At 39.6% G+C, this 26,666-nt stretch overlaps 1 protein-coding gene across 1 annotated transcript in view; it reads right to left on the bottom strand.

Annotated features, from left to right (window-relative positions):
* Nucleotides 1–2,645: 2,645 nt before the first annotated feature.
* Nucleotides 2,646–26,666, bottom strand: part of TMX4 (thioredoxin related transmembrane protein 4) — a 58,477-nt gene continuing 34,456 nt past the window's right edge. Inside the window, exons 6-8 of the mRNA XM_062203879.1 lie at nucleotides 19,847–19,948; nucleotides 8,744–8,807; nucleotides 2,646–7,468 (exon numbers count right to left, since the gene is read on the bottom strand). Of these exons, the coding sequence (XP_062059863.1) occupies nucleotides 7,101–7,468; nucleotides 8,744–8,807; nucleotides 19,847–19,948 (534 nt within the window). The 3' untranslated portion in view covers nucleotides 2,646–7,100. The remainder of the gene's footprint in view (nucleotides 7,469–8,743; nucleotides 8,808–19,846; nucleotides 19,949–26,666) is intronic.

Genomic DNA, 26,666 nt, shown 5'->3' with positions numbered 1-26,666 from the left:
AAAGTGAACAGCTAATCCTTAAACTCTTGCTTTTAATGTTAATTGTCATATGGAGACTCCTGCTTAAAATTTATTGCACAAAGAGTTAGAATATGAAGGGCTTCATTGTTTTGTGGACTTGGCAGTTCATCTCTGATGTACAAATATTCTCTGGGTCTACCCTATAGTTTCTACACAAAAAACTAATAATTTTGAAAAAGGGCTCCACCAGTGACAACACTAAACAAATAATTCTGATGGCATAAATATTTCCAAAGGATAATGCTTTAAGTTGACATGATTAATTACATGTCTACTAACCAGAATCCCATTTGGAATTTGGAAAGAATTTATACATTACTAATTGGATGTCAAAGTTACTGAAATAAGAGAGAACGCTCATGGAAAGAAATTACGTCCCATCACTTCCTAAGAAAAACTGAGGGCCAGAATCTATCCTGGTGGTTATCAAAGCACTTCCCTTTGAGGTTACTGCTATTCCTATTTTCTCACACACATTATCTGTGGGGTTGCTCTGGGTAGATCTGAGATCCCAACACTACCTCTTACTCTGCAACCTCTAATCTTACCCTCTTGTCACACTTGCCATCAAAATACCCAAAGTGGATCAGGATTTTTTTTTTTTAAATAAGATTTCATAGCAACTCAACTTCTCCATTTGTATTTTTTTTTTTTTTTTGCCAGGCAGAGTTAGACAATGAAAGAGAGAGACAGAGAGAGAGTTATAGACAGTGAGAGAGAGAAAGGTCTGCCTTCCCTTGGTTCACTCCCCTAATGGCCGCTACGGCCGGTGCTGCGCTGATCCGAAGCCAGGAGCCAGGTATTTTCTCCCAGTCTCCCATGTGGGTGCAGGGACCCAAGCACTTGGGCCATCCTTCGCTGCCCTCCAGGGCCACAGGAGAGATGGATTGGAAGAGGAGCAACCGGGACTAGTACCTGGCGCCCCAACCGGGACTAAAAACCAGGGTGCCGGCGCTGCAGGTGGAGGATTAGCCAAGTGAGCCACGGCGCAGGCCTTATCTCACTTTTTAAGAGAAACAAACTGATTTTCCAACTACTAGTTCACTCTCCAGATGGCCTCAGGGTTGGTGAGAACAAAGCCAGGAGCCAGGAACTTCTTCCAAGTCTCCCACACGGGTGGAGGGGCCTAAGTACTTTGGCCATCTTCCACTGCATCTCTCAGGCCATTACCAGGGTACTGAATCCAAAGTAGGGCAGCTAGGACATGAACTGGCACCTATATGGAATTACTGGCATTGCAGGTGGTGGCTTTATCCACTATGGCACAATGCTGTGTCCCTTATCTCACTTTTTAATGGCCATCTTCTCAAATAAAATATAAACTCCATGAAATCATAACACCATTGGAAAAATCTGATATTCTGAAGACTAGCAATGGTAAAGTCCAGGAAGAAAATTACCAGAATTGGAACCATATGTATTGTGTGCATTCAGATCATTTTTCCTCAGGAGCTTACTCAATGCCAACCACCAGACTTCCTAAGGCAAGTGAAAGTCATTATGGTAGTATTGTTAGTTCTCAAATTTCCCTTCATTCTTAAGTATGTGGCAATATTACACTTCCTAGTCCCTATTTCACTTAGGTGTGATTCTATGACAAAGTCCTTTCATAGGAAATGTGAACACAAATGATGCATATGTGTCTTTTAGCAGCCTAACTTTAAAATCTCTCAGGAACGTCACTCCATTTTCTCGTTCTGACTGGTTGAAATGGAAATGGCCATAGCCACATTGGAGGGCACATATTAGACAGCAAAGCCTCCCTTTAACCTGTATCCCAGAAGAGCCCACATGAAGCATAGACACTATTGCCTAGTTTGCCTGACTTGGACAAAGTAAACAGTAATAAAATTCTTGTTCTTAAAGTTTGAGATCTGGGAGTTTGATAGCATAGTATAGACCAGGCTAATGCAGTTAACCGATTTCAAGAAGTTCATGTTCTAACAAAGAATTCTTGTAATTGTGGAATATGTTCCATAGAACCTTCAAGGTTAGATCGAAGTAGGGGATTGCCTTTTGCAATACAGCATGGTTGGCTTCAAAAACTGCAGGTTTAGCCATCACCAAAGATGGATAGCAAGCTCAGCTAGGCTGAGACAGAGAGTGAGACATATTTCTTTTTATGGGAAAATAAACATCCTGAGCCATTCTTGCGGGGAACAAGTTGGTAGTACATAATTTTGACAATTTCTACCTCCTATTCATTCCCCTACTGTCTTCCAAAAGAAGTCTCTGAGGTAAAGGAATCATGTCACCTCCTTTGTGGTCTCTTACTGCTATAGTGGCAGGGACGTTTAGGTACGGAATATTCTTTTACATGCTTTCGGAGACTACGAGGTCAGTCCACAGTGTCTGAAGAGTAGCAGTACCACTTGCCATCTGCTCCAGTCCTAGCTAACCTGAGACCTCAGAATACAAACCTGAGATGTAAGTGCAGTGCATTTCTATGGGCAATACAATGGAAGAGCCTTTGGACTCTTCCATGAGCAGCTAAAAAGCACATGGTTTGAGTTTCACAAACTTGAGGACAGGGAAATGAACAAACAGATGAAGGTTAAACACAGAGGAAAATTATTTTTAAAAAATTAGTATTTTTTCACTGCCTATGCAAATAGCTTTTGTGAAAATATTTATATGAAAAGCAATACACCATTTTGTTTTTAGTCATCAGTATCATTAGGTTTGATGAAAACAAATTTATACTGAAATGAAAACATATAGGACCAAGGATTATGTACAATTTTGTGAACAAAAGAATTGTAACTCAGGCAATGTACTGCTTGAAACACAGATTTTGACTTCTCATTTTAGTTGTTGCAGATGCTGTTTGAGGAAGCAAATACATAAAAAGAAAACATGTATATACTGGGCTTTAACTCAGATACTACAAAAAATATAAACAATGTTTATGATACGTTGTTTTACAAATAAGCAGTGTTTTTCTGTATTAAAAATTGCATTTCCATGAAGAAGTCATCTATTAAATCTGATTAAACTACATTGGAAACAAGTCAACGCTGTATGAGTCACATATATACAGTATTATAGTCTACATAAAACTTTTCTGACAATAAGTCATCTCAAGGCCATGGCCTGGGCTACAGATATCGAAGGCCTTTCAACTGGACCTCTAGCTGTGAAAAAGCTTTTCACAAAGTTGCCCCATCAGGTTTTATCAGATGTGGTAACTCCACATCCGACCTTTTCAAGACAAGTTATCATCTTGCTCAGAAGATCAAACCGTAAGACTAAGGTAAAGAGATATAACATATAAAGGAGTCCTTCTATTGGCATAAAAGATTTACATGTATACTTTGAGATGTTGGTATATCTGACAGGATGCATCAACCACCACACATATAATACTGGCAGAAATAACACCGCAACACTGAGATAACATAGACAACCCACTGCAGCACACTAGCAAAAGTACCAGTCTCTGTCTCCTTTCTCTTAACTTCCCACCAAAAGCTTTATATTGAAATTTTAGGACTGCACTATCTTTTCTATGTTTTTAATTTTTCTTTGGGTTGTTTAATTCTTTCTGTCCTGTAAAGCAACATACCAGCTCCACTTCAAAGGACTTGGCTGTAAGTCACATGGCAAGCATTTGCTTTAAAAAGAATTTACATCATCTACCCCAAAGGTATTATGGGATACAGGTTTGGCACACTCACATATACCCAAATCATGTAGCAACAGCATAGATAACTAATAAGAGGTTTGGACCATAAACAGTCCAAATTTGGTTTTATCCACTGTCAAAGCCAACTTTTTGGAAATGTATCCACTTTTTCGTACAGTAGTTAATTTGAAATTCTTTGTGCAAAGAGGACTATAAGGTAACAGATAGGGGTCACATGCACAAGATGAGGTGGTAAATAAGTGTCCATGAAATACAAACTCCTGTTAACTGAACAGGCCCTATCCCTCATTCTGTTCAATGATTATATTTCAAAGAGAGAGTAAGAAGTGAAATTACCCATATGTTGCTTCAGTGTGGTATCTAAACAAAGTGGGCTGGTTTAGCAGGTCTAGCAAGAGATGAATATTGAAGACATCAATAAAAAAATAATTAGAAGTTTCAAATTTCCCTTCTAGTCAAAGACAAGTTACCCTATTCCAACTACCCACATATAATCACTACAAAACCCCATTTTGAAATCCAGTTTTATTTCATAGTCACTTTTACTTCACTCACCTAATATTAATTTACATAAAATACCATTGTGTAATTAAATTATTGATATTATAATGGAAGGAAGCATGATTGCTCTTTTACTTTTTTAAAAAAATTATGTTTCCATGCAATGGACTTTTCCATTAATTACATTATCTACAGGAAAAAAACCCACAAAGTCCTACTGAAATGTTGATCTAATTTTAAGTGTAAATATTTTATACTGACTTTTGATCTTTTAGCTTTATATTCAGTAAGTATTGAAGACAAACCCAAAGGCTTCCATTAGAAATAAATTAAATATGTAAATCAGGCCATTTTGTAAAAGAACTTTTAGTTAGAATGTTTAAAAAAGGGAAAATCAAGAAAAATTATTCTCAAGCAGATATTTAAACTTTAACAGTATCCCATTTCCCAAGATATTTTTCTCCCCCCTCCAGGTTTTTCTTAAGTATGGCTAAAAAAGAATTTTTTAAAAAATTCTAAAGTTAGGTACTATTTGGGATACAATCAGAACTTACATTTAGAAAAATGAAGGTGGGGCATACATGTGGCACAGTAGTTGAGCTGCCCCTTTTGGGACCCCTGTATCTCATATCTGAGTGCCTGGCTTGAGATCCAGTTACTCTGCTTCTGATTCAGCTTCCTACTTATGTATACCCTGTGCTCAAGTACTTCAGTTCTGTTGCCACTTCCATGAGAGACTGGGAATGAGTCTGGAGCTCCTGACTTCAGCTTTACATAACCCTGGACTTTGCAGGCATTCGCAGAGTGAACCTGCATATGGAAAATCTCTATCTCACTGACTTTCAAATAAAAAATGAAAATAAATATATATTTAAAATATTAAACAAAGCAAAGTTGGGGCACTCCAGGGCCTCAATTGTAAAATAACGTCAAATCAGGAGAAATGTGAATTTGATCAGCAAACATTGTAGACATGTGTTGGGAAATGTCACTTGGTGGCTCATAAATATGTGCAATCATTATTAATAAATTTTTTAAAAGCAAAGTTGCGTTATATTTCTTGATTGCTTCCTCTTTAGTGAAATACTTCTCTAGAAAATGAATATGTACACAAAGAGTCTGGGGAGAGATTATACAGAAAAGCCAACTCTGAACTTTCTTATTCCCACACCTCTGAATTTGAGCTTAGTTTTCTTTGAAAACCTTGCCTCTTGGATTGAAAGAGAAAGAAATTCAGTGACATGAGGACAGCACCACGTAAGCTATGATTCAGAAAAGAACCCTGACATCAGGGAGACAGAAGTTCCCCTTGAGAATAGTGGCATTCTGGGTGAGGATGTGTAGAGGAGCAGAAGAGGGGCCCACGTCAAAACTCTCCTAGGCCACAAATTCTGTGATGGCCTCAAACCTCAAGTCACATTCTAAAGATTGCAGTTACAACTGCTAAGTGAACCTCTTTGTACTGGGGCTAAAGACTGTTAACTAGAAAGACTGAAAAATAAACATCTCTAGAAACTTCCTTTGTGCAGTTTGTAACAACCTCATTTAACCACAAGAGGACAGAGTTTCAGAACCTCCCATGCATTAGTGAACGCCATGCTCACAGTTAATATACAAAGAAGGTGTTATCTAAACAGGCAAATAGGAATATGTTGCATATTGCTTTTTAAAGATGACAAACTTTTTTGATTTTCATAAACCTGTACTTGTTATTTTGTCTAAACTCAAGGGACATTAAGATTGACTTTAGTTTTTATATGCTGAGAATCTAATTTTATGAATTTATTCGAAGACATAAATCAAGGAAGAAGGAAGTGGACGGACAGACTTTTTAAAAGAAATTGGGATCCCTGGGATCTTACCATAGATTGAGTACTGAGAGATTTACAAAGAAACAATTCTCTAAAATATTAAGGGAGATGGAAACAAAATCAAATCTTTCACTTCCAGATATTGACTTCCATTAATATTTTCACCAAAAGCACAGCAGTGAAGGAAATAAGGAATGGGTTCTCAGTTAATATTAAAGTAATGCAAGAGCCAGGGAGCCCCTTGAAATGGAAACAACACAACACTATATCAAGTTTTCTTCACAAAAATACCTTGTCTTGGCAAAACTTAGAGGATTTTTTCCTTCAGAAGTATATTACTGAAGAAATTTTGGGGGAAATAATGACATTTTGGTCCCCCAAAATAAAGAGACTTCTATCCTGTAAAATCTCTACTTTCTTTTGAATCTTTGAAGAATACATCATTTCATCCTAGATGCCTGGTATTCATGGCTTCATGGGTTGTTGTCACTGATTATCTGCACACCCTTAAGTCAGAATAAATGTGGCTGATGCAAATCCAGCTGTTGTCTGAATCTTCTCTTAAGCGGTAATAACAGTGAAGAGAAGGGGAGCCTGCAGACTCAAGGTGAAAAAGCTGGAAACATAAAAGCTAACAAATAAAACATAACAAAGAAGACTGAAAGGGTTGGGATAACTTCCAAGCAGGCTCTCTCAATTTCTATCTCTAAAAAAGTGTGCACTGTGGTACCCAATGTTTCTTCCAATTTGACAAAAATAAATTTTAACAGAAGAAAAGGAAGCCAAACCTATGCTACACAATGAGGATGCTCAGCAGTAAAGGCTACTTTACCTTCTTTTGAATGGAGCCTGCTGCCTTATTTCTATGAGCATGGGGGTTGCCTCCTCTAGTCAACTCTCTTCCTATCCCAAGCTCTTAGACAGATCCTAATACTGTGTTGTCCTTTTGTTTACTGATGACATATCTGGAAGATTCCCTTAGGATATATGAAACCACCTTGAAACCATATGACTTAGAGATCATCTTTTAAGAGAAAAATTAAGAATTTGGTTTAAACTGCAGACCAGAGGGAAGCTGACATATTTTTTGGTCTGTATTCATGGGAAGAGCATCATTAATCCTACAGTCCCTTAGTAGCAGGCTGACTTTTGCGCTGCCTCAAGGAGTCTTCCAGACCCTCTGTGTCAGCCACACGGGGCTGCTCAGGGAGGTCGTCAGTATTATCAGGTTCGACTTCTGCCTGGGACACACTGCCTTGTCTCAGGAGCCCTTGGTCACTGGTGTCATTCTTCTCCTCATCCACATTGCCAGTTGGGTTGTCCTCTTCCTCTTCCTCCTCTGCTTCATCCTCATCAGCAAGGTCTTCTTTCTCTTCTTCATCATCTACAAGGCTGTCTTTGTTTTCTTCTTCATTCGAGTCATCCTTTTCCTCCTCTGCATCCTGTAATTGTTCAGCCCTATGAGCATCCTCTGACCTCTGATCTTGCTCTGTGGGAGACAGAGAATCATCTTCTGAATAAACAATGTTAACTTAGTAATATTTTGAGTGGGGGTATAGCTGCAAACTGAAATTTGCAGGAAGCAAGTTTTCTTTACACTGAAGCTATGGTATAACACAGGTCAGATTCTCTGGTCAGCTTCCCAGCCTCTTTCAGGGCTTCTCCATCCATCTCTCTCCGGAGATTCTCTCGACTATGCTGACTCTGGCAGAGCATGTGGACACAAAGAGCAAAGTTTCCCTCATATTTTGTACCTTGTGGAAGGCTCAATAACAAACTAGTCATGGCAACTGGTTCACAAATAAAACAAGCTGGGTCAAGCAGAGTGCTTCCCAGGAGTCTGTGGCAAGAGTCAGACTTCTGCAGGGAGTTGGGACAGCTGACAGCCACTGAATGAGTCCCATAGAAATCAAAACCTAACACAATCGGGGTATGCTTGAAGCCAGACCATCCTTGACTTCTCATCCTTGGACTCTCAGATGAGTGAACTAATAAATTTTCATTTTTTCCTCTAAGATGCTTTATATTGAGTTTTTGTCACTTTTAAGAACTCAAAGTATCATATGATATTTGTTTTTTGGGGACTATTTCACCAAGCATAATGGCCTCCAATTGCATCCATTTTGTTGTGAAAGACAGGATTTCATTCTCTTTTTTATGGGTGAGTAGTATTCCATCATGTATATATACCACAATTTCTTTATCCATCATAGATTATTTTTGTTTATCTATAAAAGTCTCAAAGCCTCAAAAAGTTTAAGAGCCCCAAAATTATTATTTTACTTAAATTCCCATATAAAATTCAACAGCAATTATGAAGTTTTATAAGTCTTTATTTAAAGTTCCCCAAATAGTTAGAAATAATGACGTGAATCTAGGACCATTTCATCCCAGAAGCAGTAAAGAGCAGGAAAAGGACTTGAGGGAGTAAGTATGCTACTGACACACAGACACTCAATAAATCTGAGTTCTCCTCCCTTCATTCTCATTTCAGTTCATATGAAAGAAAATATGTCCACTAATTAATACAGCACATAAAGGGGAAAAGCAAAAACCAAAATTAAATATTTCCTAATTTAAGAGAGAGATAAAAAAGAATTTTTGTTGAAATCTACCAAGTGAACCAATTTTAAGAAATTTGGCAGTGCCAATGATTTGGTCACCTAGCAAATCAAGGAAAACACACTATCTATATGAGCAAAAAATTAAATTACAAACTTCAAAATTAAAAAAGAACTGTATTGCATGAGTTCATCATACTTACCAGAACGTTCAGATAAATCCCTTGGAAGTGGCACACAGAAACATTCTGATATTACCACCAAGACCTATAGGGAAAAAGTAATTTTACAATGAGTAGTTAGGACATTTATTACCAAAGGACCACAAAATTAGGCCTTGCCTCTATAAATTAGGTATTCTTAGACAAATAATTAGCAGCTGGTCAAGAGTCTTCAAAAGGGACAAGGATATAATTAAGAATTTCCTACTTTTCAAATGTGACATAACACAGGAAAAGATTATTAATTTAGAACAAGGATCACAAAGTCAAAAGTCTATAGAGAGCCTGCTATAAGTGGATCAAGTATCTATAAAAATAACAAATCTTCAGCCAAATCTAAAACGTTTTTAAAAATACTGTTCTGAACAAACCAAAACACTACATGAGTGCAGCTACATGAGTGGCCCCCCATTAAGAGAAAACCCCCAATAGAGGGGAATTCTTAAGAGTACATTAGGAAATTGCCAGAGAGATGAATTGTGAGAAAACTAACTCAACAATGTGAACTAAATCCTGCTTTAAACAGTGAACAACTGGCTTTTCTGACCTTGACTGCAGCACCAGTCAATTTCTACTTCTAATAAACACTCCTGTGCCCACGACAAATTACAAGCTCCTTCAGGGTAGGATCACTGCAAGGTCGTGTTCCACACGGGCACTAACACAGGCCACAGTGATGAAGTTCATAGGTTATGTTCAACAAGGCAGAGTCACTGAAGCTAGAATAAGTCAGAGCCGCTCTACCTAACTGTGATTTTTCTTTCCCCTATAGTACCACACAATACAAAGAGATCCAGCACAGGAAGAGGCTGCCTGTTTAGGAAAGCTATACATTTATTCTTGTGCCTAACACTCAGAATATGACTTCTCTTTGAATAACACCCATGCCTTTAAAATAATAATACTAATATGTTTGTGTTTTACATGTATTCTGAAATTTATTTTAAAAAAGATTTTATTTATTTGAGAGTAGAGTTACAGACAGTGAAAGGGAGAGATGAAAGGTCTTCCTTCCATTGGTTCACTCCCCAAATGGCCACAACGGCCAGAGCTGTGCCAATCCAAAGCCAGGAACCAGGTGTTTCTTCCTGGTCTCCCATGCAGGTGTAGGGGCCCAAGCACTTAGGCCATCTTCTACTGCTTCCCCAGGCCACAGCAGAAAGCTGAATTGCAAGAGGAGCAGCCAGGACTAGAACCAGTGCCCATAAGGGATGCCGGCGCCAGAGGCAGAGGATTAACCTACTGTGCCATGGTGCCGGCCCTTGAAATCTTAAATAACCCAAAGTACTAACCTTTTTGATTCATTTTTATATCATCAAATGAGCACAATTTTTTAAGACTATTTACTGTTTGTATATTCATTTATTAGTTTGCTCAATATGTGGATCAGTAAGTTCAAGAGACCCTACTGACATCTGAGGGGAGGCCTTGCAAGAAGAAAAAAAATGGCAACCTAATTGTAAAGCAATATGGAACCTGAGTATCACAAGAAAAAAATGAATAAATGAATAAAGACTTTTAATACTTAAGATATAAACATAATACTTCCAGGGGCCGGCACTGTGGTACAGTGGGTTAAAGCCCTGGCCTGAATCACCGGCATCCCATATGGGCGCTGGTTCTAGTCCCGGCTGCTCCTCTTCTGATCCAGCGCTCTGCTATGGCCCAGGATAACAGCAGAAGATGGCCCAGGTCCTTGGGCCCCTGTGCCCACATGGGAGGCCCAGAGGAAGCTCCTAGCTCCTGGCTTTGGATCAGGGCAGCTTTGGCAGTTGCGGCAATGTAGGGAGTGAACCCAGCATATGGATGACCTCTCTCTCTGTCTCTACCTCTCTCTGTAACTCTGTCTTTCACATAAATAAAATAAATCTTTAAAAAATATATATAAAAAATATAATACTTCCAGTTATGGGATGCAGAAGGATCATGAATGAGCGCTTGAAGGAGGAGGCAATTAAGGCTCTGGGCATAGCAAGGAGAGAAAGGGTAGCAGAGCTGCCTAGGCACCCTAACCTATACCAAGGTAGATCCCAGGAGCTCTAGGATCCAGAGAAATCCCTGAATGCTAAATTTATGAGACCCAGGTGAAGTGGAGCAATGGGCTGCAGGAAGGCTCTGAGGGTGGGTTATGGAGCTGGAGCAGAACCATAAGCTGCAAGCTCTTAAGTGTATTTGAATAGTAAAGAGGGAAACATTTCCATATTGAAGGACTAGGGTTGAAAACCTTCCATCTGGGGCAAGAGCTGTGGCTCAATGGGTTAACACCCTGGCCTGAAGCGCTGGCATCCCACATGGACGCCTGTTTGAGACCCGGCTGCTCCACTTCCAATCCGGCTCGCTCCTATGGCCTGGAAAAGCAGTAGAAGATGGCCCAAGCCCTTGGACCCCTGCACCCACATGGGAGACCTAGAAGAAGCGCCTGGCTCCTGGCTTCGGATCAGCGCAGCTCCAACCGTTGCAGCCATCTAGGGAGTAAACCACTGGATGGAGGACATCTCTCTCTCTCTCTCTCTCTCTCTCTCTCTCTCTCTCTCTCTCTGCCTCTCCTCTCTCTGTGTAACTCTGACTTTCAAATAAATAAATAAATCTTAAAAAAAAAAAACCTTCCATATTTAATGTGACAGTCTTGTGTTAACTAGCCATTCATAGGATAGAATACTTTTAGAATCTTCTGAATTCCACCTGGATGGCAGAAAATTTGATCCTAATGAAGTTCAAGGCAAAAAGGAGACACCATACAGTGACAAGAAATATAGGCATTTCTTAGAAAGCCTGGGAGGGAATAAGTTGCACATATAATGGAACTGGGCCCTGGAGAGGGCTGGCTGGTTATAACGGCCTAGGAAAAGCTCACAGACATCAGCCTAACCTTTGCCTCTCATTAACTGTGTGACCTTGGACAAGTTATTTAACTGCTCTTTTACTTGAAGTGCATTTGGGCTAGACCATTGCCAAAGTTTGTTTTAACTCTAATGATCTAACGGTATACAATTCTATACATAAGTTGTCCTCTCAGAAACAGGGAGGAAAATACTCTCATATTTTCAAATTATCTCAGTTCAAGGTCTGTCTTGTGCTCTAAAGAACCATTCCCTTACAATGGGCTACCTTATAAGCCACTATGGAATGGCATGGTTTAGAAACGGTGTCTATGGGAAAATGATGCCTTCCTCTTCATTTTCTACAAGGACCTTACAGGTTTGAACTTCTACCAGGAAAGGTATAGACAGGTATGCACCTAAGTGAAGTGGACAGATCAATTTACATTCAGAGAGGGTGATAGTCATGCCTCCTTCTTATAGGAGACCTTGTGGTAGGCACTGGTCAGTTGTATCTAGAAAATTAATCTACTTAAGCACCAAAATTTGGACAATGTTTATAAATACCAACTGAAATAGAGACTACATAATAGAGGCAAAAGAAACTCAGGCCTTTTATTGTTTTGTGATGGAACTATTCGTGCTAAAAAGACTTTAGCCAGACCTCTGAATCACTATGTATGTTCTCCATGGCTCTCTCACTGTCTAGAGCCTTGTTATGTTCCAACCTTCAGTAGACATTCACTGATGACAGAAAGTGATGCTGCCGGCGCTGTGGCTTAACAGGCTAATCCTCCGCCTTGCGGCACCAGCACACTGGGTTCTAGTCCCGGTTGGGGCACCGGATTCTATCCCGGTTGCCCCTCTTCCAGGCCAGCTCTCTGCTATGGCCCGGGAAGGCAGTGGAGGATGGCCCAAGTCCTTGGGCCCTGCACCCGCTTGGGAGACCAGGAGAAGCACCTGGCTCCTAGCTTCGGATCTGCGAGATGCGCCGGCCACAGTGGCCATTGGAGGGTGAACCAATGCAAAAAGGAAGACCTTTCTGTCTCTCTCTCTCTCACTATACACTCTGCCTGTCAAAAAAAAGTGATGCTTACAGAATGCTCACATATATGGACTATGCACTTAAGAATCTCTCCTATAGTTGTTTAAAATACATTATTTCTAAGACCTGAGCCTCTTATTTGTATGTGAAAAATTTTAGCAAAATATCTCATCCATCACTAGACTCAATCAAGAAAGCTAACAAAAATAAAACTAGCAGCCTTATTTTGACTCCCTATCTTTTGAATTAGGAAACACATAAGAAACATAATAACTTAGCATATGAAAAGCAGTGAGTTGATAAACAAATCACTTCTCCACAGAACAAGTCCTGTCCCTCTAGGTCACTATGTAAGATGAACTCCATGAAGACTCAGAGGAAGACAATGAATCTGAAGAGTCATGAGAACCAAGCTTTGTGAAGCTGCATGCCTGGGCTCTGGTTTCTGTCCCCAGCTAATGGCAAAGGTATCACAGAGCAGTGGACCACCCACCTGAAGATCTCACCTTTACTACTGACTCTGTGAAGTAGAAATGCAGGTGAATCTCAAAACTGTTGGTTGCAGGTTCTCTATGAAATACAGCATCTCAAAGCCTCTTAGTATGGAGCTAATTGCTACTCTTCTATTCTGGGAAATTCTATGCTCAGCAATTTCATCCTGATTCATTCTATCTAGACTACTCATTTAATTTGACTCAGTTGGTAAGAATACTTTGCGGGGGAAAAAAAAAAAAAAAAAAAACTTTAGATCTGTGCTTCCCAACAGATGTGTCATCCCTCAGGGAGTCTGGGCAGGCCATAGGTAGCTGTTCTTCTAGGCCATTCAGAACCACACTCAAGCACCCTTGTCCAGCAGCAACAGCAAACCCAAGGATGCTACACAAATACCATTCTCTATATAACTAAGAGGCAAAAAACAATTGAGGAACACTTTTCTATAATCCTAGAACTTAAAGAAAATACTACTCTGGAACAGATGGTTTAAAATAGGATAATAATGCAGCTGTTTAAAATTGTATAACTGGAGCTGGTGCTGTGACATAGCGGGTAAAACTGCTACCTGCAGTGTCAGCATCCCTTATGGGCACTGGTTGGAGGCCTGGCTGCTCCACTTCCGATCCAGCTCTCTGCTATGGCCTAGCAAAGCGGTAGAAGATGGCCTAAGTGCTTGGGACCCTGCACCTGCAAGGAAGGCTTAAAGGAATCTCCTGGCTCCGGGCTTCAGATCAACCCAGGTCTGGCCGTTGTGGCCATTTGGGGAGTGAACGAGTGAGTGGAAGATCTCTCTCTCTCTCTCTCTCTCTCTCTGCCTATGACTCTGCCTCTCTATAACTCTGACTTTCAAATAAATAATCTTAAAAAAAAAAAAAAAAAAAAGGTGGGGGGAAAGGACGGCACTGTGGTGCAATAGGTTAATGCCCTGGCCTGAAATACCAGCATCCCATATGGGCGCTGAACCGAGATCAGGATTCTCCACTTCCAATCCAGCTCTCTGCTATGGCCTGAGAAAGCAGTAGAAGATGACCCAAGTGCTTGGCCCCTGCACCTGCATGGGAGACCTGAAGGAGGCTCCTGGCTTCGGATCGGCATAGCTCCAGCCACTGTGGCCAATTGGGGAGTGAACCAGCCGATGGAAGACTTCTTGGCCTCTCCTCTCTCTGTGTAACTCTGACTTTCAAATAAATACATCTTTAAAAAAGAAAGAAAAATATAAAAAAAGAAAGAAAAAGAAACAGTCCCAAGACAAAAGAAGTATTTTAAAATCAATAAATAAAATTGTATAACTTATTCAGAAAAGGTGAATTGAAAAGTACATATGAAATTAAAGATTACTGAAGGCAAAATTTCCAGTTGCTGAGTGTTTCACAAATTTCACAGTTATAAAAATAATACTTTGAGCACAGATATGTGTCTGCTATATTTCAGAAATGTATTAATACAAAATGTATGAGCCTACTGCTTTGAAATTATTTTTTTAAATAAAATGATCTTCTCAACTTCTTATAAATAAGCAATAGTCTGGTTCACATAATCACTTGAGCAGTCAGCATCAATTCTCTTTCTTCAAACCAAGTCTTCAATAACCTTCCTGCACTGATTATTTGAATCTAAGTTTCCATCTGAACTTAAATCATAGGCAGGCCTGATTCAATTTCTTGGAATTAAAGTCAAGCTCAAAGATAAAAGTCTAAAACTCCTTATGCTAAGAAGTTTTCACTCATCTTCTGTTAGGTTCACACTAAACCTAAAATGCCCACAGGTCATCCATCTCTGACCCACACACAGCCTCATAAAAATAAAAAAATTAAAAAATAAATCAAGCCTCCCTTGGCTTCTTAGAGTTGTGACACTGCTATACAAAGTTATTATTTACTATAATATCAACTGCTAAACTTTTCTTTTTTAATATTTAATTTTTTTATCTGAGTCTTTTCTTTTTTTAGTTAGTTGGGCCAATGGGGTGTCAATTTTGTTTATTTTTTCAAAAAACCAGCTCCTCATTTGGCTGATTTTTTGTAATGTTTTTTTAGATTCAATCCTATTGATTTCTTCTCTTATTTTAATTATTTCTCCTACTGGATATGGGTCTGGTTTGCTGCAGTTTTTCTAGATCCTTGAGATGCATTGAAAGCTCATTTATTTGGTGCCTTTCCAATTTCTCGATGTAGGCACCTACTGATATAAACTTTCCTCTTAACACTGCTTTTGCTGTATCCCATAAGTTTTGATATGTTGTGCTTTCATCCTCATTTACTTCCAGAAAGTCTTTGATTTCTCTTTTGATTTCTTCTATGACCCAGTGTTCATTCAGGAGCATGTTGTTCAATCTCCATGTGCTTACATATGTTCTAGGGATTCCTGAGTTGCTAATTTCCAACTTCATTCCACTATGGTCTGAGAATTAGAATCGTATGATTCTAATTCTTTTGAATTTGCTGAGACTTGCTTTATGGTCTAGTATGTGGTCAATCCTAGAGAAGGTTCCATGTACTGCTGAGAAGAATGTAAATACTTTATGTGTAGGATGAAAAGTTCTGTAGATATCTGTTAGATCCATTTGGGCAATAGTGTCATTTAAATCTACTGTTTCCTTGTTGATCTTCTGTCAGGTTGATCTATTTCTGAGAGTGGAGTATTGAAGTCCACCAGTACTACTGTATTGGAATCTAAGTCTCCCTTTAAGTCCCTTAAAATATCTTTTAAATAAACCGGTGCCCTGTAATTAGGTGCATATACATTGATAATCATTATATCTTCCTGTTGAATGGATCCCTTAATCATTATATAGTGCCCCTCTTTGTCTCTCTTAACAGTTTTTGTATTAAAATTTATTTTGTCTGATATTAAGATGGCTACACCCACTATTTTTTCATTTCTATTGGCATGGTATATATTTTTCCAGCCTCTCACTTTCAGTTTGCATGCATCTTTGTTGGAAAGATGTGTTTCTTGTAAGCAGCAAATAGATGGATTTTGTTCTTTAACCCATTCAGCCAATCTGTGCCTTTTAACTGGACAGTTCAGGCCATTAACATTCAATGTGACTATTGATAAATAGTAACTTTGCCCTGCCATTTTCCCAAAGATATTTTCTAATATATGCTTTGAACTTCCTGTGATCTTTTGCTGCGAGGTTTCCTTCCCTTACCTTCTTTCATATTGATGACCATGTTTCGGTGTTTCTGTGTGCAACACATCTTTAAGCATCTTTTGTAGGGCTGGACGAGTGGTGACAAATTCTTTCAATTTCTGTTTGCTGTGAAAGGTCTTTATTTCACCCTCATTCACAAATGAGAGCTTTGCAGGATATAATATTCTGGGCTGGCAGTTTTTCTCTTAGCACCTGGGCTATGTCTCGCCATTCCCACCTAGCCTGCAGGGTTTCTGATGAGAAGTCTGCTGTGAGTCTAATTGGAGATCCTCTGAGAGTAATCTGACGTTTCTCTCTTGCACATTTTAGAATCTTTTCTTTATGTTTCACTCTGGTGAGTTTGATTACAACATGTCGTGGTGAGGATCTCTTTTGGTCATGTTTATTAGGGGTTCTATGAGCTTCCTGTACTAGGATGTCTCTGTTCTTCTCCAAACCTGGAAAGTTCTCTGCTAGTATCTCACTAAAAAGGCCTTCTAATCCTTTCTCTCACTCCATGCCTTCAGGAACTCCTAGAACCCGAATGTTGGGTTTTTTAATGGTATCCTGTAGATTCCCAACAATATTTTTTAGATTTCTAATTTCTTCTTCTTTTCTTTGGTTTGACTGTATACTTTCCTGTACTCTGTCTTCCAAGTCCAATATTCTCTCTTCTGCCTCACTGAGTCTGTTTTTAAGGCTCTCTAATGTGTTTGTCATTTGATCTATTGAGTTCTTCATTTCATTTTGATTTCTCTTCACTATCACAGTTTCCTGTTCTACTAGTTGTTTCATTTCATTTTGATTCCTCCTTAAGATTTCATTTTCACGAAAGAGATTTTCTATCCTGTCCAGTAAGGATTTCTTAAGTTCAAGAATTTGTTTTTGGTAACTTCTAAATGTTCTTATCATAAATTTTTTTAAATCCGTATCTTGCATTTCTTCTATTTCATCATCTTCATAATCTTGGCTTGGGGTGTCTTGTTCATTTGGGGGAGTCATAATGTCTTCCTTGTTCTTGTTTCCTCGGTTTCTGCAACAGCTTGGCATTGTGGAGATATTCTTTGGATTCTTCTTCCCTCGCTGTGGTGTTTTTTTTCTTGTTATACTATAACTGTATTAAGTGGACTGTCTGCTTTTGGAGGAGCCTTAGAGGCTTAAGATGGGTGTGGCCAGAGAGCTCTGCTTGGTTCTTCAGGGTTAAGGGTGTGCCAAAGGTGACACACTCAGGTTAGGCGTGGTAAATCTCTCTCTCTCTCTTTTTTTGATTCAGAAGGGAAGTAATACCGCATAGCTGAGTGGAATTGAAGAAGGTAATCAGCTTCCGATCTCTGGCTCCTGTGGGTATATCATTCATCTGTTCTTTCCCAAGGACCACACAAAGAATCTGTGCTGCCTTCAATGTGGGCTTAAATTCTCCTGCAGTCTCCCACCGGGTTGCCAAGGTTACCGAATTGTAGCGTCTCTGGAGAGTACTCACGTGAACTCCATGAGTTCTCTCACCCACCGTCTCTTTTTTCACCGTCTCAGTTCATTAGCTCCACACATTCACTAGGTCCTAACCTCCTGTTATGTCAACCCCCCCGAGTCAGGTTTTTCTGTTTGACTGAGGGCGGGTGCAGCTCTGAGGTTGCGCCTTAATATTTATTTTAAAAGACTCCATTTTCCCCATTTCTTTCAGAGAATCTTGATATTTAAATTTAACTACTTGAGATACAAAGAGGGAGAGACAGAGAAAAGAAAAAAAAAAAAAAAACACAGAATTCCCATACTCTGGTATACTCCCCAGATACCTACAATACCAGAACCAGAGAAAGGAGCCAAGGTCTCCCACTCCAGTGGCAGGAACCCAATTATTTGAGCCATCATCCTGCCTCCCAGGCCTGTATTAGCAGGAAGCAAGAATCAGGAACCAGAGTTGGAAATCAAATCCAGGTACCCTGATATGAAAGACCGATGTCTTAAGCTAGGCTAAATGCCTGCTCCCTTCAGCTTATTTCTACCAAAACCTTGCTAGGGGCAGGCATTGAGCATGGTGGTTAAAATGCCAGTAAAAAAGCCCGCATTCCACATCTGAGTCCCTGGGTTAAATAATTGCTCTGGCTTGTAACTCAAGCTTCCTGCTAGTGCTGACCCGGAGAGATACAGGAATTGCTCAAATAATAGGTTCTTCTCACTACATGGGAGGCCTAGACTGAAGTCCCAGGTCCCTGTTTCAGTCTGGCCCAGCCCTGGATATTGCAAGGATTTTGGGGGTGGGAGTATTGGTGAACCAGCAGACAAAAGTTCTCTCTCTCTGCCTCTTGAGTAACTAAAAATAAATAATAAATTATATAAAAATACTTTAAACAGACATGAGGATAGACTTTAAGAAGTTTGTTCTTTTACACAAATTTTGGTAATCAATTCTTTCCATTTCAGAAAAGTTTAGAGGATATGTGATTAGTATATATTACAGACTTTCAAGAACTCATCTTAATTAGAATTTAAAATACAATCAAATTGATCAAGTATAGGTTAAGAGAAAAATAAATTATTTTTATCAAAGAATAAAACATGCTAAAATATTTATAGTGGCCTTTAACGTTATGTGAATACAGGGGCTGGTGCTGTGGCGTAGTGGGCTAAGCTTCTGCCAGCAGCACTGGAATCCCATCATGGGTGCCAGTTCAGGTCCTGACTGTTTCTCCTCTGATCCAACTCTCTGCTGTGGCCTGGGAAAGCACTGGAGGATGGACCAAGTGCTTGGGCCCCTGCACCTGTGTGGGACACCCAGAAGAAGCTGTTGGCTCCTGGCTTTGGATCAGCTCAGCTCCAGCCACTGCAGTCATCTGGGGAGTGAACCAGCAGATGGAAGACTTCTCTCTGTCCCTCCCTCTGTCTGTAACTCTGCCTCTCAAATAATCTTTAAAAAATCATACTATTAAAAAATAATAAAAAATAAAGTTATGTGAATATACTTATAATTCCAAAACTCACCAGAAAATATCTATGAAAAAATGTACACTCATACTAAAGAGTGATTTTCATTTCCATAGAAGACATGGAAATCACTCTGAATCTTAATTTTATCCACAGCAATGACTGTGTTGTTTTATTTATATTATCTTGCACCATCTACTCTGGGAAAACCACAACATGCTTAAAAGCAGTTGATCAGGATTGGAGGTTCAATTGGAGAACACAAGCAAGAAGAAAATCTTCCATCTACCCAAGAAACACATTTACCCCTTCAGCCTATCACCCTAGTGCTCTGGTCAAGTAGGCAAAGCTTGAAATCAAAGCTGACAAGGTTGTCTTCAAAACTGATGAACAATTCAAGCACAGTCTATATTTGCTCTTCCATCACTGTCTATATTCTGAGCAGCACATTTCCTCAGAATATTTATATGATAAAATTAGAGCATAATCAATGAATTTTCTGTTATATTTCATATTACCATTGTAAGTAGTATAAAACAAGGAAATACTATTTAAGTGCTTACATTACACATAGAAGAATGCTTATTAATTTTCTTTTTCTTTCTTGGCTTATAGTTTTGCAATGCTACAAAGACAGAAAAAAAAAAAAAAATGGCATCATCTCTTACCAGACCCATTAAAAGGCCGAAAACCAAGGTTGCTATGACGAAAAAGACATAAGAACACCAAGCAGGAATTCCAAGGGTCACTGTGAAATAATTGTGAAGATGCTGCAATCAGAAAAAAAATTTCTTTTTATAATGAGGACCAACAATATTTGATTCTCCTGCTTTCACTATAACTCAAGTCTGCAATTTATCTTTACATATATAAGTTCCCAGAAAGGTTTATGTATCCAAAATATTTTTAATGAACAAGTCAAATCTTATAACACTGGGACAATGAGAAAAACAATCACAGTCATACTTAGTAAGAGTTATACTTCTTTACAGTTCATGATCTGGAAAAAAAAAATATTAGTAGAGGGTTTTGCTAGTTCTTTTGCCCATAATAACAGATTTCTTTAGTCCCCCTCCCCTAATAATTAGATACACTTCAATGTTTACTCATAATATGGGAATCCATAAAAAATTACACTCCCTGTGCCTTTATCAAGTTTTTTTAAGTACAGGTAAATTACTACTTACAGAACCCCAGCTATTTAAAATATCTCCATACTTCCTTTTCCTAATCAGATTATCATTACTCTACTCCTAGCCATCCTTAATAATTTTACTAAACCATCATAAAACCTACAATGTAGTATTAGACAGAAGGGACAGTTTTCCTGATGAATTACTTATGAGCAAATGAAATTTCATCAGTGTTTGAGTAGAGTTTACATCCTCCTTTATTCTTACTGCCCCCTGGGACTCTATTTGATGACAAATCCTTTTCAAAGAGTGAGGAAACACATTCTCAGCTAAAACTTACTTACATTTCCAATAACATAGGAATTAAATCAGAATGATTCAGTCATCTGGTTTAGACCCTTGCAGCTATAAAAACAGCCATTAGCTTCAATCCAAGCAGCTACTGACATAATATAAAATGGTCCATATTAAATATCACTTACAAGTAGATATAATGGCTAAAAAAATTGCCTAGAACCAGAAAATCTGATTGAATCTAGTTTTATTTTTACAATTCTCAAAATCTAAATCACTCCCACTGGTTTCTTATTCTATGTTGATGGAATTAAATAAAAATATTTTATTCTGGCTTTATTATTAATGATACACACAGAAGTTTACTTATCTAGAATAATTTGAGATTTCTCTCTATAATTTTTCTTTTTTTTCTTTTCTCCTAAACCCAAGCCCCCTATCTCTATACAATTTTTCAGCACAATAGACATAGCCCTACAGACACAGCAATGATTTTAAACACCGACACATATAAAGTATTTTATCTATATTTGGTGAAAAAGGAAAGGATGCATCAAGTACTTAAGCTTCACAGAAAATGTAAAAAACTCTTGATATGTAAGATTGTTATCTTCCTTCTTTGATAGCCCTGGTCATCAAACCACATTCAATCAAAAACATTGCTTATGACAAGTAACTCAGCATTCTGAAAGCCAGCAGGCAAAAGAAGTATCTAACATATCAAAAGATATCTTCAATGGATATTCTGTCTTGTACAGTTCCCAACTTTTTAGAAAACACTGTGTTTGGGGCCTGCACTGTGATACAGTGAGTTAAGCCATTGCTTACAGTGCCAACATCCCATATTAGAGTGCTGGGTCAAATCCAGGATGCTCAGCTTCTAATTCAGCTCCTGCTAATGCTTCTGGGAAAGCAGTGGATTGATGGCCCAAGTGTTTGGGCCCCTGCCACCCACATGGCTTCAGCCGGGCTTAGCCCTGGCTGTTGTGGTTATTTGGGAAATGAACCAGCAGGTGGAACATCTCTCTCCTTGTCTTTCACTATCTCCTATGCCGTTCTGTCAGATAAAGATATATTTTGTAAGAGAAAATACTGTGTTTTAAATACAGTTTTTGCTTATTTTGATCATGCAGTGCCACTATCAGTATTAAGCTCTGAAATGTATCAAAGAAAACTATGTTAAAAGTCAATCAGCCTCCATTCTGACCCATGGATGTATTCTGGAATTTCCTTTAGGAATATCCACTGTCTGACTTTCCTTATATGCTTGGGATAAATCTTGTGCTATCTGAGTCCTTCTGGACATTGTCTTTTGCCCTTTCTACAAAATAAATGATTAAGGCAACCCCAAGGTGTTTTGCAGATTTCAGTAAATTATCTCCTTAAATAGACTGCTACCTAATTTCAACAATTCTTAGTACTTTCAAAACATCCTCTTATTGTCATAACCTCCATCTGAATTCTCTTGTTTTAAATTAAGGGATTTATTTCAACTTCTCAGAGAAACCCTGCCATCTTGTGGTCTGTTAGGTAATTATTGCTATATTCACGAATCAAGTTGTGTTTTTATAACTGCAGATATAAATTTTTATTCATTTACTTTCTCTGAATCCACAACAGCTTTAGAGTTTTATAAGAGTATAAATGTTAGGATTTGTGGTACTATATAATTAAAGATTTGTTATATGTTTCCAAAGTAATAACTGATGAAAACTAACCTGTTTTAGAATTTTTAAACATATTTTTATTTCTTTAATTGCAAGGTAAACTGACTGCTTTCACTGTTCCCTGAGGTTGGCATTGTGGAGTAGTGGGTAAAGCTGCCACCTGTGACAATGGCATCTGAATGGGGTACTTGTTCAAGTATCAGCTGTTCCACTTCTGAACCAGCTACTAATGTGCCTGGGAAAAGCAGCAGAAGATGACCCAAGTATACAGACCCTTGCCACCCACATGGGAGACCAGGAAGAGATTCCAGGCACCTAACTTCAGTCTAGCTCCCCCTCCCCCAGGTTGTTGCAATTATTTGGGGAGTGAAACAGCAGATGGAAAAGATCTCTGTCTCACCGTCTTTCTCTGTAACTCTGCCTTTCAAATCAATTAATCAATCCTTAAAAAGAAAAAAGAAAATACTGACCACTGATCAGTATTATATGTGCTCAGTACAAGGAAGAAGACTACTCTGTTTACTGAAAATGCACTAAAATATCATCTGATGGACATAGTTTCTTATTATACCAGATGACTTGTTTAAATCAACTTTTGGCTACAGATTCGAATGAAAACACTAACTGAAAACATCATTACAACAGAAATGAGAACATTCAAATCAGTCATCAGATGGATTTAAGGAATAAGGCCAAGCCAAGGCTTCCATGGATTGGAGCCTTCCCTACCAAGAAGCTACTACTCCTCTAGAAGTCCAGGTCAGACTACAGACAACCCAAGCACACCCACCTATACAGCACAGGGTTCTGAGTTTTTCAAAGTTGGGTTGGCTCTGAAACCCTGACAGCCTTTCAAATTAGAATATGCCTGAATCACAGGTTTACTCTGAAGAGCAGAGGGACAAGTGCTTTATCCCTTTCAGATACAACACAAGCCCTTTCATCCCTCTCAGACACAGATCAGAAGCTTCCCTTTATGGAAGCTGCCAAGCACTCCACAGGAGTGGCCAACAGTTCACTTGCCATTCCAAGTTGCACTTCTCAACTTTTGCAACAAGACACAACCTTGCAGCCTCTCAGAGGCTCCAGACATCATTTCACCATAACATTCTACCAAAATTTCCTTTCTTTTTTTTTACTTTATTTATTTTTTTATTTTTTGACAGGCAGAGTGGACAGTGGGAGAGAGAGACAGAGAGAAAGGTCTTCCTTTGCCATTGGTTCACCCTCCAATGGCTGCCACGGCCGGTGCACCGCACTGATCCGAAGCCAGGAGCCAGGTGCTTCTCCTGGTCTCCCAAGGGGTACAGGGCCCAAGCACTTGGGCCATCCTCCACTGCACTCCCAGGCCACAGCAGAGAGCTAGACTGGAAGAGGGGCAACCGGGACAGAATCCAGCGCCCTGACCAGGACTAGAACCCGGTGTGCCGGCGCTGCAAGGCGGAGGATTAGCCTATTGAGCCGCAGCGCCGGCCCAAAATTTCCTTTCTTTAAAAAAAAAAAAAAGATTTACTGGGGCCAGTGCGGTGGTGCACTAGGTTAATCCTCCACCTACGGCACCGGCATCCCATATGGGCTCCAGGTTCTAGTCCTGGTTGCTCCTCTTCCATTCCAACTCTCTGCTGTGGCCTGGAAGGCAGTGAAGGATGGCCCAAGTGTTTGGGCCCCTGCACCCACATGGGAGACCAGGAGGAAGCACCTGGCTCCTGGCTTTGGATCGGCATAGCTCCGGCCATGGCGGCCATTTGGGGGGTGAACCAACAGAAGGAAGACCTTTCTGTCTCTCTGTCTGTAACTCTACCTGTCAAATAAATAAATAAAAATAAAAGATTTACTATTATTTGTTTGAAAAGCAGAGTTACAGAGAGACAGAGTGAGAGATCTTCCATCCACTGATTAGCTCCAAAATGGCCTCAACAGCTGGAGTTGGGCTGATAAAAAGCCAGGAGCCAGGAGCTTCCTCCAGGTCTCCCACATGGGTATAGGGGTCCAAGTACTTGGGTTATCTTTCACTGCTTTTCCCAGGCACATTAGCGGGGAGCTGGACTGGAGGTAGAACAGCTGGGACTTAAGCCAGCATACATGTGGGATGCCAGTGCTACAGGCAGCAGTTTACCTGCTATGTCATAGCACCAGCACTCACTCTCCCCCTAAAAATATTTCTAAGAAAAATTACCAGGAGGAAATAGCTAAATCACAGGCAGACATTTTCAACGAATAAAATACACTTTGTTATTCTCCAGTCTTAACACTCATGGCTTTTAATTTTCATTATATTTATACAGCGGTAAATCTTCTGTCATGTCATTCCAATCAAAAAGAAAAGCAATATTCATCACAAATTGTCCTCCCAAAGATTTAGTGCATCTCATTTTTGCTGAAATTTGCCATATGCCTGCATCCTTTCAGAACAACATTTAGGAAAGATAAGTGGCACCTTATATAACCTCAGTGAGCAGCAGAGTTGCCAAATTCAATACAATGATGTTTTAAATATTTCAAATGGTAAATTTAGTTTGTAATTATACAAATGCCACAGAACTCTCTTTTAAGCCTGCAATCAGCCTTGGTTAAAAAATGTTTAAGTATTCTGTGTTGCCTATGACAAGAAGGGAAAAGTAAAATAATGAGGGCAACAATGATTAATGGATATAACTAACATAAAGCAGTTATCAAGCTGGCACCACAGCTCACTTGGCTAATCCTCGGCCTGCGGCGCCAGCACCCCGGGTTCAAGTCCCGGTTGGGGCTCCAGATTCTGTTCCGGTTGCTCCTCTTCCAGTCCAGTTCTCTGCTGTGGCCCGGGAAGACAGTGGAGGATGGCCCAAGTGCTTGGGCCCAGCACCCGCATGGGAGACCAGGAGGAAGCACCTGACTCCTGGCTTCAGATTGGCACAGCGTGCCGGCCGTAGCGGCCATTTGGGCGGTGAACCAACGAAAGGAAGACCTTTCTTTCTCTCTCTCTCTCTCTCTCTTTCTCTCTTTCTCTTTCTCTCTCTCTCTCTCACTGTCTAACTCTGCCTGTCAAAAAAAGAAAAAAAAAAAGCACTTATCAAGTACATGCTGGGTGCCAGGTTCTGTGCTGAGAATTCATAGTCTAATAAAAACAGAGCTCAGAAACATGCACATGAGGTGGGGAGGGACGACCTGTGCTCCTGCAAGAAAGGGCAGTGCCTCTCCACAGCCAGCTTCGGAAAGAGACAAGACAGAAGACTGGGTGCTGCCTCACTGGCATTAGCCGCTCCACATCTTTCCTTCTTCCATGTTGTTATCTTCTTTTTCTGATACTTTATACTTCTAAGGTTCTAGCTTGCTTCCCCTGTCACCCACTCCCACTCCCTCTCCCTCTCTCTTCACAAGCACTTTATCTTTTGTTCATTGCTATTGTGGTTGCACCACAGTTATAGATTATCTTGACATGAGTTAAAAACAGATTATGTTCCCTGCAACTACATATTTGACATTTTTGTGAGGATTCTGAGCAAAATAAATAAGCCAAGTGTACAGGCAGAATAGTCAGTTTAGGAAGACTAATCAATGACTCTCATTAAGGGCAACTGCACTAGAAAATGAAGTGGGAACCAAAGAAGTCTTACTGGGAAGTCAGGAATTGGGTCTCAACTGGCCATAGGTCATACACCTTGTAAATAAGAAGACAAGGGCCAGAAAAATAGGTGATAAGTGTCTTATCAAGTAATGAATGAATAGGGACTATTGCAAAGAACAAAAAAGTCACAAAAAGTAATTATGGGACTTGGGGAAGCTAGATGCTGATATGGGGGTAATACCAGATTTTTATTATCCATATTTTTAAAGATTTATTTGAAAGGCAGAATGACAGAGAAAGAGATAGAGAAAAAGAGATCTTCCAGCCACTGGTTCCTCTCCAAACAGCCACAACAGCCAGGGCTGGGCCAGGAGCCAGGAACTCCACCTAGGTCTCCTACATGGGTAGCAGTTTAATAAGTCCTTTGGCTACCATCTACTGCTTTCCCGGGTGGATCAGAAGGCAGTTGCATCAGAAGTATAACAGCCAAGACTCCAGTATGGGATTCTGGCATCGCAAGTAGAGCTTTAACCTGCTATGCTACAACATTGGACTCATTACAGTTTTTTAAGGTACTTTACGCATATGAGATCAAAATAATCAATAAGCCTACCATTTATGTTCTTCTATGTATACCTACTCTCTCCACACACAATCAACAATCAGAGCAAATATATTGGTGACACCTATAAATATAAATGGACTAAATTCGTCAGTAAAAATAAGTACTTCTTGCTATATGCTTTATATAACAAGAGGGTTGAAAATGAAAAAAAAAATAAAAACCAGGAAAATGCTAATCCTAAGGAAAAACACAGTATTGATATCAGACAAAACTGGCCTTACA

This window comes from Lepus europaeus, chromosome 10 (genome assembly GCF_033115175.1).
Source record: "Lepus europaeus isolate LE1 chromosome 10, mLepTim1.pri, whole genome shotgun sequence".
NCBI classification, from domain to species: Eukaryota; Metazoa; Chordata; class Mammalia; order Lagomorpha; family Leporidae; genus Lepus; species Lepus europaeus.
This window is presented reverse-complemented; position numbering and strand designations above follow the sequence as displayed.